This window comes from Hypanus sabinus, chromosome 13 (assembly GCF_030144855.1).
Source record: "Hypanus sabinus isolate sHypSab1 chromosome 13, sHypSab1.hap1, whole genome shotgun sequence".
NCBI lineage: Eukaryota > Metazoa > Chordata > Chondrichthyes > Myliobatiformes > Dasyatidae > Hypanus > Hypanus sabinus.
Genome location: NC_082718.1, coordinates 107234793 through 107246924, shown reverse-complemented (window position 1 = coordinate 107246924; position 12132 = coordinate 107234793). Strand labels below are relative to the sequence as shown.

The 12132-nt window shown below is 40.2% G+C and overlaps 1 protein-coding gene across 6 annotated transcripts in view; it reads right to left on the bottom strand.

The window, feature by feature from the left end:
• Positions 1-650: 650 nt before the first annotated feature.
• The window catches only part of LOC132404257 (solute carrier family 2, facilitated glucose transporter member 11-like), a 40312-nt gene continuing 28830 nt past the window's right edge, over positions 651-12132 (bottom strand). For 5 of the 6 annotated variants that reach the window (XM_059988381.1, XM_059988383.1, XM_059988382.1 and 2 more), the window contains 4 exons: positions 11783-11884; positions 7243-7318; positions 6339-6466; positions 651-3721 (listed from right to left, as the gene is read on the bottom strand). In XM_059988381.1, coding sequence (XP_059844364.1) covers positions 3569-3721; positions 6339-6466; positions 7243-7318; positions 11783-11884 — 459 coding nt within the window. In that variant the 3' untranslated portion in view covers positions 651-3568. The remainder of the gene's footprint in view (positions 3722-6338; positions 6467-7242; positions 7319-11782; positions 11885-12132) is intronic. The other variant, XM_059988385.1, reaches the window with a different exon arrangement.

Sequence of the window (12132 nt, the reverse complement as noted above, 5' to 3'; positions counted from 1 at the left end):
GATTAGTTGCGCGGCAAAGTTGACTCATCCAAATGCAGAACAAATTCTCCTGTCCTGAGAACATAGCACGTCTTCCACAATCTTCGACTATTCATCTTTGAACAGTCGTCACTGAGCAGAGTTGCTTTATTTGGTTTGGTGATTTATGCAAAACCCTACTCAAAACTTCTCTTACAGCTGGCAGAATCAGTTCTGCTCTCTCTTTCATACGTACACACAGACTCTTTCATTCTACCATCGATTGCATCCTATCTCCCATGTCTTCCCCCTTTGCTCACACTGTAACCTCCTTTCTCCCCATTCATATAAAATGGCTGGCAGCAGAGTGAAAAGATACTTCCATGGCATCAAGTATGTCTGTATGAATTTTGGGCATGCACCTCTTGTTCCCCAAGTAAGGTGCGTGGGCAATATTGCTCCCCTGGGGGCAGGAGTTTCTAAAAAGGCAATAAATACAAAGGGTGCAGCTGGTAGCAAAGGAGGCAGTCCTATTCAGGAATGTTTGACAAGATCTGATTTACTCCAAATCTTTCACAATGTATCTCGTCAGCATTTGTTTCAAACACCCAAAACCCTTTACTGGAAATCTTTGTTTGTTTTAAACAAACTGCTTTTCCATTAAAAGATAAATAAGTCACAAATTAAACTCATTGGAAAGAAAACCCAACTTTACTGTAACTGATGTATTATAATACCAATGCGGGGCATCGTTACAAGGGAATGTAACTTTAACAAATATTCCTTAATTTTACACTGTTCAGTTGATATGTTCATTGTTCAAAGATTGGCTTTATATGCAACCTTTCAGAAATTATACTCTAAATAATTTAATGTTACAATTACTTCAACAGGCACTTCAATAATTTATTGATGCAGGCATTGAGAATATTGATTCATGTGGTAGGCTCTTAATAGCAATTGGTATAAATCAGGAAGGAGACAAAAGTCAAAAAATTACATCTTCAGCTTCACAATTCCAGCATGTTTCAGTGCTTATTTAAGATTGGCTTATTTACTAAATGCCACTTTTCATTCAGATTATCTATATGTACAGCACTGCTAGAGATTCTTTCTCACGCACTTGTGTCTCCTAATTTATGATTCAGCTTCTATGCTTTAAAGAACACAAGGAAGACTAGAGTGTGCTTAACTTATATAATTTAAAATGTATATATAATTATCCAGCTTTATTGGTATTTTAAACTGTGCATGTACTGTTCTCCATATAAATGTCCGTACATTTGGAGAGAATGAATTAGTGTTTTCAATGTCAACATTTGATTGTTGTGAAGCAATTGGTTTTCCTGCTGTCATACAGATTCTTCCAGCATCCCAGAAGTATCAGAATCGCAGATCAATGTGAATTGAGCTGAGCTGTGGCCGGTGGTTTCCAAGCTATTCAACTACAGATGCTCCCAGCTAGCATGTCGTGGATTCATGGGACTGTATTTGCTGAGTTTAGAAGGTAGAGTGATCTCATTGAAGCCTATTGAATATTGAAAGGCCAGTATAGAGTGGACACGGAGAGAGAACTTCCAATAGCTGGAGACACTGTAACCACAGTGCACAGCCTCAGAATACAAGGATGTTCCTTTAGACCAGAGAGGAGGAATTTATTTAGACAATAGGTGCAGGAGTAGGCCATTTGGCCCTTTGAGCTAGCACCACCATTCACTGTGATCATGGCTGATCATCCACAATCAGTACCCCGTTCCTGCCCTCTCCCCATATCCCTTGTCTCTATCTTTAAGAGCTCAATCTAACTCTTTCTTGAAAGCATCCAGAGAATTGGCCTCCACTGCCTTCTGAGGCAGAGCATTCCACAGATCCACAACTCTCTGGGTGAAAAAGTTTAGCCAGAGAGTGGTGAATCTGTGGAATTCATTGCCACAGATGGTTGTGGAACTAGGTTGTTTGTATGTTTAAAGCAGAGGTTGATAGGTTCTTGATTAGTATCCATCATTGTCAAGAAGTCCTTCATGACTTTGGATTCACCTTGTAACCAGATCAGTACTTCCAGCATTTCCTGTCATTAAGTTCGAAAGCTACAGAGGCTCCCAGGTTATGGATGGCCTGATCTGTGGAAATGTGGTGTACATCTGTAAAACATTTATCTAGATAGCATAATAATGTTCTGTGGTACTTGTGAATAACTGGATACATGTATATTCAATTAGTTTACTTATGAGAGTGAGTATACAATGAAATGAATGAATTTTAGAAATTATATGTAGAGCGATTTGATATGGGCAGCAGTGGGAAATGAGTATTTCTCAGGTACAGAGAAACTGGCTTACAGTTGTCAGGAATGGAAAAACATACAAAACCTAGGGGCTGCCTAAAGTTGGGGAAATTATTTCTCATAAAGGTATAAGCATGAGCTCAGTAAATTGTTGGTTCTATTGATCAGTTTAATGAATGAATCTGCAGATACTTGAACATGTGACCTGGATTATCAACAACTATTTCTGCTGTAGGTTCCCTGCCCAGTGACGGAGAAAACTAACAGCAAAGATCAGCTGCTCTACCCCACACTGCATGATGGCAGAAAAAAAGCATATGGAAGAATATTGTTTAAATGCAGAGTAAGAAACTACCTAACCTGCTGGAAACACTCAGCAGGTTAGGTTAAAAAAAAACTGAGCTAATGTTTCAGTTCATAAGCAACCTCTCTCTTTCTAACTCACAAATGTCGCCTGACCAAATATTATGCACCAGTATTTAACTGGACATCAGAAACAGAAGTAGCCCAGAGACACCTCACTATTAAATATTAAGGCTAATCTGTCCACTCAGTACTATTTTCTCATGCTAACTCTAAATCCCTAAAATCAATCAACCTTCACCACAAGTACACTCAGTGGCCACTGGATTAGGCACATTTGCTCATTAACATAAACATCCAATCAGCCAATCATGTAGCAGCAACTCAGTGCTTAAAGCATGGAGACATGGCAATAAAGTTCAGACTGAACATCAGCATAGGGAAGAAACGTGATCAGAGTGGCTTTGATTGTGGAATGTTTGTTGGTGCCAGACCTGGCGGTTTGAGCAGCTCAGGAACTGCTGATCTCCTGGGGTTTTCACACACAGGCTCGAGAGTTTACAGAGAATGGTGTGAAAGAAAACACAAAAACACCCAGTGAGCAGCAGCTTTGTGGGTGAAAACGCCTTGTTAATGGAAGAGGTGAGAGGAGAATGGCCAGGCTTGGTCAAGCTGACTGGAAGGTGACAACAATCATGCACTACAACAGTGCAGAAGAGCATCTCAGTACACAAAACTTGTCAAACCTTGAAGAGCATGGCTACAGCAGCAGAACATACACTCAGTGGCCACTTTATTAGGAGTAGGAGGTACCTCACAAAGTGGCCCTGAGTAACATATGCACCAAATCAGCCTCCACAGAAGCACATTAGCAGAGACTTGCTAAGATTCACCAGCCTCCAGATGATGAATTTTCTTCTCTCTCGTCCTGAACGTTTAAATCCTTATTTTAAGAAAGGATTCCTTGGTTATTTTTGTTTTGACAGGCTTTAACGTAGTTTTGTTGCTTTATCTTCACTTGGTCTACTTGAGCCCTCTGAAATTTTGCTTACGAAACTCCTTGGAAATTTCAAGAAAGGTCTTTCCTTTTGTTTCGGGCAGGAAGACTCCAATAAAGACAACAAAGCAGCAGCTAAGGGAAAGGAATGGCACATAGCAGAAACTGCCCAGCCCCTCCTGAAAGAGAGAAAGACAGGGTGAGTGCAGCACAACAGATCTTCATTACAGGATCAAAGCAACTTCATCATTTACTACTCTCTTCCCTTTTTGCCTCACCCTGAAATGATCTTTTTAAACTATTTAATCTTCTGGAATCTGGGCATTCCAAGAAGTTATTGCCTATTTCTAAATGCTCTTGAGAAGAAGGCAGTCAGCTGCTTTCTTGAATAACTGCAGTCCCTCTGCTGAAGGGGAGAGAAATCCAGCATTTAGACACAGCAGCAATGAAGTGCCGGTGATATATTTCCCAGCAAGGACGGCGAGTCATGCTATTCCTCTTCGTCATACCACCCAGCAACAATAATATAATTTGCATCAGGATTGAATCCCCTCTGCCCTTCAGACAGTAGGTTTTCCAAAGAGCGGAGGGAGTGGTGGGGAAGGAATGCATTTTATTTTGAATAGACAAGGACTGAATACAAAAATCTAGCAGAACTCCACAAGAGTTTTTGTAACCCTGATGATCTTATTCTGTCTTCAGCAGGGGCCATTGCTTGATGCTCTTACACCCCTATCAAAGGGGATCAGTGTAAATGAATGTTTACAAAGGGCTTGCTTCCCTGCTGCTCAATCACCATCACTCAAGAAGGCATTGCTGTTTAGGTAATTGACCCTGCCTTGCAGAGGTTCTATACGTGTCTGTTTTAACACAAAGTAACACACAAAAAGTGCTTAAGGAACTCAACAGATCAAGCAACATCTACAAAGGGGAATAAGCAGTCAATGTTTTGGGCCGAGACACTTCATCAGGATCTACATTCCATTTCTAGTATCTGCAAAATCTCCCGTATTTTCCCTTCTTAACAATTCCTCTTACCTCCCCTTGAATAACATAGCCATCACTGAACCATTATTCCATCTTCCTGGACCTCCTCCATCCAGAAACTCCAGAGATGCCACCCTTCATCTCACACACCTACCTCTACTTCTTTTCTAATATCCTCAAGCATCAGCCCCATTGGAGCTGTTGATTTAGCTTATTCTGGCCTCAGCTTTCCTTCTGTCTTAACACTATTTTATAAAAAAATATCAATGTTTTCATATTCACATTCATACCACATCCAGGACATGCTCTCTTTTCCTATTACCATTTGGGAGAGAAACAGGAGCCTGAAGACTCATGCTAAACATTTTAGGAACAACTTCTTCCCCTTTGTCATTAAATTTCTGAATGATCTATGAACTTCTGAATGTTACCTTGCTATTGCTCTTTTAAACCATTTTTACCTTCTTTGTATTTCACACAGGTTGAGCACCCCTTATCTGAAATTCCAAAATTCAAAAGCCTCCAAAATCTGAAATTTTTCCGATCACTGACAAGACATCACAAATGGAAAATCCCCACAGGGTGCTGGGAAGGTTCCTAGGCGATGTGCCGGTCTTTGCACACCACAGAAATTTCAGAGAAGTGACCTCACGTATGTAATGAACAGAAGTTAATGAGAAATTGGGGGAAAAAAACGCATAAAGTGAACAATGAAGATCTCGACCATGAGTGGATTTGTCAGTGTGAACATATGCCTCTTAACGGTACGCTGATCAAGAAACAAGCAATGATCTATCACGACAAACTGAAAATTGAAGATGATTGTGAAAATTCAGCAGGCTGATTGCAGAAATTTAAGAAAAGGCACAGCATTAAATTCTTAAAGATGATATAAAGTCTGCTGATCATGAAGCAGTTGAGAAATTCATTGAAGAGTTTCGCTGATGAAAATCTAACACCAGAACAAGTCTACAATGCTGATTGCTTTTATGCCTTACATAAAACCTAAAAAAATACAAATATAATGCACTACAACATTTTAATGAAAACATGACATCCTAGGTGGAGACTGAAAACCTGTTGTTGTTCAACTGCTGATTCAGGAATTCTCCTGATGTTGCTTTCCTTACCCTGCACACATATATTTCACATATATTTCCATTATATTAATTGTATGGAACAATTTTTACTGTTAAGTACGCATGTGTGATGAACAAGTGCAAGACAAGGACTGCTTGCCAGTAGCACACAGATTCAGAGTTGGAAAGGATGGCAATCACAAGCTATCACATTATACATTAAAAACTCAGAAACTCTCCCACCCCTGAGCATTGTGGGTAAGTGGCACTCAAACTGTAGTGAGCTTTATGTCTTGCATTGTACTCCTGCCACGAATATCACAACGTATGTCAGTGATAATGAACTTGATTCTTATTTTGTCCTAAAGTTCACAGACTTGTTATCTGCAAATGTTTGATAAGTGCAGATAATAATTGCACGATTCACATCTACTCATGCACTTCACCCTCCTTTTCTTCTTCACCCGTCCGATTATCACCCGTCTTTCATTAAACTCACTTACCCACCACTTTGTATCCTTTCCTTTTCTTCCTTCTCTTTCCTAGTATCTTAAAACTTACCACTTCCCATCCTGATGAATTCTCATTGACCTGAACTGTTAACTATTCCCATGCCACCATACCTGGTCATTTCTAATCACTTTCCATTTTTACAATATAGACTATTTATAGAGATAAAAATGATTAATTTGTTCCAATATTATACATTGTCAATATTCATGATACTTACAACGATAAATGGGAACGTTAACCCAATAATAATATAATTTATCCAAAAAAGGAGTCCATTGATCATATATGCTGCAGGCCTTGCGGTCTGGTCAAAGATCTCCATCGGAATGATCCCAGTTACCCCTGCTACGGGCAGAGCAATCACAATAAAGTTACTCTAAACAAATAGGGACATCAGTAACACCTGACAATTATTCGGATTCTACTTATCACATGCAGGAAAGTATAAACACCATTAGCAACACCAACTATAGAGTTAATAACTACGTCATCTGTAGCTGTCTAGACACTTCTATATCGGGAGACTGAAAAATATCAGTGCAAGGGAGTAGAATACATCTATTATTAATTCTATACTGGGCAATGAGTTGGAGGTCAAAAGAAATGTTCTCAAAGCAAATATATTTATTCAGAAAAAGATTATTTAAAAGGCGGGGGAACAGAAACTACAGCTACTTTTCCCTACAAGAGTGGAGGAATTTAATCAGAAAACAGTGAGTGAAGGACAGGTATATACAAATTATATACACAATCACTGAGCCTGACTGATAGGCAGCCTAGCCAATCATCTCCACTTTGGTTGTCACATTGGTGCCTTATGCATTGAATACATCTTCCACAAAGTGCTCACCAACAGATCCCCCATCAAGCAGGGCAAACTGGTGAATGCAACTTGGTTTTCTCCATTAAAATGGTTACACTTGATTCATCCCTCCAATCATTTCCACATTTCTGACCAAAATATCTTCAGTAACTTCATCTTTTTTATCTGAACTCCACAAGAACAGATCACTTATTTTGCAGTTTTGAAGGACTCATGATGAAATATTAAGTTTTAATATCAACAGCTGCTGCATTTTGTCAACAACTGGGATTTTCTTTGTAGACTACAAATTTCTTACCTGGGCCAATTCCAAAGCTTAAGATGGACGCAAAGATGGAAATTACACTCATATATGGCATCCAGCTAATCTTGTCCTAGTTCAAGACAGATCACATGAGTTAAACATGCAGGGTTTAGTTTTCCAACTAGTCATTAACAGGTTAATTCTAACAGTACAACTGAAAACATGCTCAGGGATGAAGTTCAGAGCCCTCAACTGAATTTGAGTTCCTTTTCTTGCAACAACTGACCCGCTCAAGCTTTGATTCTGTTTTGATTTGGTTGTGCTAGATATGGGAAGATGTGCAATAATCAGTCTCATCACCTATAGTTACCATTAGTTATTTGTTTAAAGATACAGCGTGAAACAGGCCCTTCAAGCCACACCGCCCAGCAACACACTAATTTAACCCTCACCTAATCATCGGACAATTCACAATGACCAATTAACCAGTCTCTCTCTCTCTAGATACTTCTCAGTAATTGGTGCTCCAGCTGTCATTCACTGGATTTAAGAAAGTGGAGTAGGAACAAACCTTGAGATCCTTCAAGCCGGATCTGCTACTCAGTAAGTTTGTGATTAACCTAAACTTGAATTTGGCTCCACTTTCCTGCCTGCTCCTTATAACTTCTGACTATCCTACATTTCAAACATCTATCCACCTCTGCTTTGAATACATTCAGTGACTCAGCCTCCATTGCCCTGGGGTAAAGAATTCCAAAGAAATAATCCTCATAAAGAAGTTCATCCCAGTCTACATCCTAAAAAGGCAATTTCTGAAACTACTAGTTCTAGATTCTACCCCAAGATTCTAGATTCTAACCTGTACATCTTCAGAATCTTTCAGATTTTCAATGTGACTATATCTCATTCTCCTGAAGCTCAGGATACTATATAATCCAATTTACTTAGTCTTCACTAATAAAATAACCATTTTATCCTGCGAATCAACTTGGTAAATCTCTTCTGAACTGCCTCCAAACAAATATATCCTTCCGTAAATAAGGAGTGCTGAACTGTACCCAGTACTCCGAATCTATTGTCACGAATGCTCTGTGTGCGTACAGCACAAGTTCTCCTATGATGCCTCTTTCTGTTTGCTTTCTTTACACTTGTTCTACCTGCTATGCTAATATGGTTAATTACAAATACACCAAGAACACTCAGTACCACTATTCCTAAGTTACTCTGTACTTAAACAATGTTCTGCTGTACTATTCTTCTGACCAAAATGGACCACATTACATTATACTCATCTTCCAGATTTTGGCCTCCTCACTCGATCTTTTTATATCCCTTTGTGCAGTCTTTTATGCCTTCTGCATAACTTGCTTTCCTGTCAGTATTGTCAGCAAAGTGGGCTTGTGAAACTGAGTTCATTTTACTCCTGTCCAAAATCTTTGCAGCAACGTCCCTGCAAGAGAGGAGTACAACAGGGCGCACACCCGCCCACCCACCTTGTATGTAGGTAGGATCTATCAGCTGACAAAAGTTTGGCTTGAGGGATGACTTTCAGTAGATCGCAGCGAGGTAACTGCTCTGCTACTTACGAAACCCTGAGCCCGAATTAGGTCGTCTGCAAATATTTTAGCACCGGGTTCCCCATGAACATTCAGTGTGCTAAACAGGTTTAGAGTTAGCGCCCATCTGTCCATACTCCAGACCAGTAGCAACGGCACTTCTCGCTGGCTGCACAAAGCGGCCAATTACCCGAGGCCAACCAGTGATTCCTGGCGTGAGGGTATCACTGCGTTTAGGCGACTGATGACTTCACGTGGGTAATGAACTCGCGTGCATTCAAGTTCAACAGTGGGTGTGACAGACAATGAGGGAAGGTGCAGCTGAGTCATATCGTTTCATATTGCCAAATCATATCATTTCCTCGCGGCCCGGTAGCACATGCCTTGTGGCCCGGTGGTTGGGGATCATTTATCTATACCAAAGAATTGAAAAGATGGGAATTACGGTTGAGAATTAAGCAGATGGAGTCTCGCAGATTGAATGACCCAGGTTCAATCCTACATCCAATCTGGTCTGTGAAAAGTTTGCAAATCCTTCCCCTGGCTGTCTGGGTTTGATCAGACAAGCAGTCTGAAAAGACAGAGAGAGTGGAAAGCAACAGAGGAAAGTTATTGAGGTGCATGGGTTCAAGATGGTGAATGGAAAGGCACAGTTGTGCAGTAATGATAATGGTCACAAATCTTGGAGGCTACAACCTATTTAAGGGTTTTAGACAGCTTCAATGAATTAAGACCAGATTATAAGAGTGGAAAAATGTTGAAAAGCTGAGTTTCAATCATACACACCATTGAATTAGTACCACACGGATCCAGCAGCATTTATTCTGTCACTATAATGGAGAAGAACAGGTATCCTGCACAAACATCTAGAAGTTCCAATCATCGATACATATGATTCATTCCATTAAGTTCACTGCATTCCAGTGTTTTATTCCTAATGTTATCCAGCATATTTGGGACCATTTCCCAAGAAATAAATGCAACCGGTTAAGCCTATACTCTGCAGCCTCACTCATGTCAAACCTGAATGAATGTCCTATTAACAACCTTCCCCGGCCACCCCCCACCTCACACACTCTCATCCTGCACTGGTCACTTCTCATTTTCCATTGCTGCTGTTGCATGGTTGTATGACTTTACTTTGTCACCAAACAATTGATACTAGAGCGTACATCATCACAGCGATATTTGATTCTGCACTTTGCGCTCCCTGAAGTACAAACTGAAGTAAATATAATAAAAATTTAAATTATAAATCATAATTAGAAAATAGAAAAGGGAAAGTAAGGTAGTGCAAGTCAGGTCCGGATATTTGGAAGGTACATCCCAGATCTGGGTCAGGATCCGTTCAGCAGTCTTATCACAGTTGGAAAGAAGCTGTTCCCAAATCTGGCCATACGAATCTTCAAGCTCCTGAACCTTCTCCTGGAGGGAAGAGGGACAAAAAGTGTGTCGGCTGGGTGGGTCGTGTCCTCGTCCTGCTCCGACAGCATGCAGTGTAAACTCAGGTGCAAAGGGACTTGCGAGTCCTCGTGCAGGATTCCCTAAGGGTTAATTTGCAGGTTGAGTCAGTCGCAAGGAAGGCAAATGCAATGTTAGTATTCTTTTTGAGAGGTGAGGCCTCTCTTGGAGTATTGTGAGCAGTTTTGTGCTGACATTGGAGAGGGTTCAGAGGTTTACAAAAATTATTCTGGGATTGTCATACGAGGATCATTCAATGGCTTTGGCCTCTATTCGCTGGAATTCAACAGAAGGAGAGGTGGCCTCATTGAAACCTATTGAATGTTGAAAGACCTCAACAGAGTGGATGTGGAGAGGATGTTCCCTATGATGGGGGAGTCTAAGACCAGAGGACACAGCCTCAGAATTTGGGGGGGGGGGCGGGGTTGGTGGAGTCATTTTAGAACAGACATGAGTTGGAATTTCTTCAATCAGAGTGGAGAATCTGTGGAATTCATTGCCACAGGCAGTTGGGGAGGTTAAGTCATCGGGTATGTTGAAAGCAGAGGTTGACAGACTCTTCTCTTGATTGGCCAGGGCATGAAGGGATATGGGGAAAAGAAAGCAGATTGGGACTGAGAGGAAAAATGGGTCAGCTGTGATGAAATGGCAGAGTTGATGGGTCAGATGGCCTAACTCTGCTCCTGTACCTTATGATCTTAACTTGAACTGTACTAGATTAAATGGCACCATTCATTTTAGTGAGAGGCAAAGCTGAAAAAAATGCAATTCAATTGTTTTTAAGTGTTTTCTTGCATAATGTGTTTGGTTTTTTATTTACTGTAATTGTTTGAATAAATTTGAACACAGTTGTAACGTAATAATTAACTTTTTTTCATGTTTCTGGAGTTTAGAAATGTCTGAGATTTTCACAAACTTTCAAGCAGCTTTGCAGCTCATCAGCCATTTCAAATGGCTTTCCCGGCTGTTGGTGGGATATACACTCCGGAGATCTTGTGTTATCATCTACAACCTCATTCATCAGGATTGATCTGAAGGTCTCTGTTCAAATTAAGAATGACTGCAGTAGGTAGGTGAATTCGGAGAAATACTGGACTTTGAAAAGTAAATTGTATAACTTTCAATCTGAATGACCTGAAGCACAAGTTTTTTCCCCTTGTTTTTCTTTTGGGTTAAATATCTAAAGATTTTTTTTAAAGCTAAAGCTTCATGACATTGAATGCTGCTAATTAGAATGGTTGAACACTGCTCCTCATTACATTAATCTGATAATCAACCCGGAGATGCTAAGCACAGGGCTGGACATTAAAAACCCTATAAGGATGTCAAATCAAAAATTCCTCAACTTCTTTATTTTGGTGTCATTCTTGCATTTAGTCAACTAGAAACCATCAGAACTCCTGTATGGGAATTTTGATATCAATGCTATTCACAAGATTTTCTATTTCTAATCACTTTAAATAAAGAACACACAACATAGAAATAAAAATTGTCTCTGAAATAGGAATCACGCCCTGAAAGTTGACTAATTCCAACCTGATTCTCCTTTTAACTCTGAAAAAGAGACTGTGACTCACTTGAAGAGCCAATGAGATGGTGAAAAATATTCCACAGATAACCATCAGACCATAACCTCCCATAAGCAGCAGCCTGCGCCCAGCTCGGTCAATGAACAGATTCTAATGGAGGAAAATCAAATGTTAGAACACGTTAATAATACATCTGCAAGAAAGAACTCTTGGGCATGAGGTGATGACTCTGTCAGAATCGTGTATACTGTCCATAAATAGCAAAACACAGAGTGCAGTGTAAACCCAAGTCCGTGATTCAGCTGGACCGATTCTGAAGATTAGAGAGATCTGCCGTCACACAGGGTCTGGTATTGTCATACAGCATGGGAACAGGCACCTCTTCCCACTACATCCAT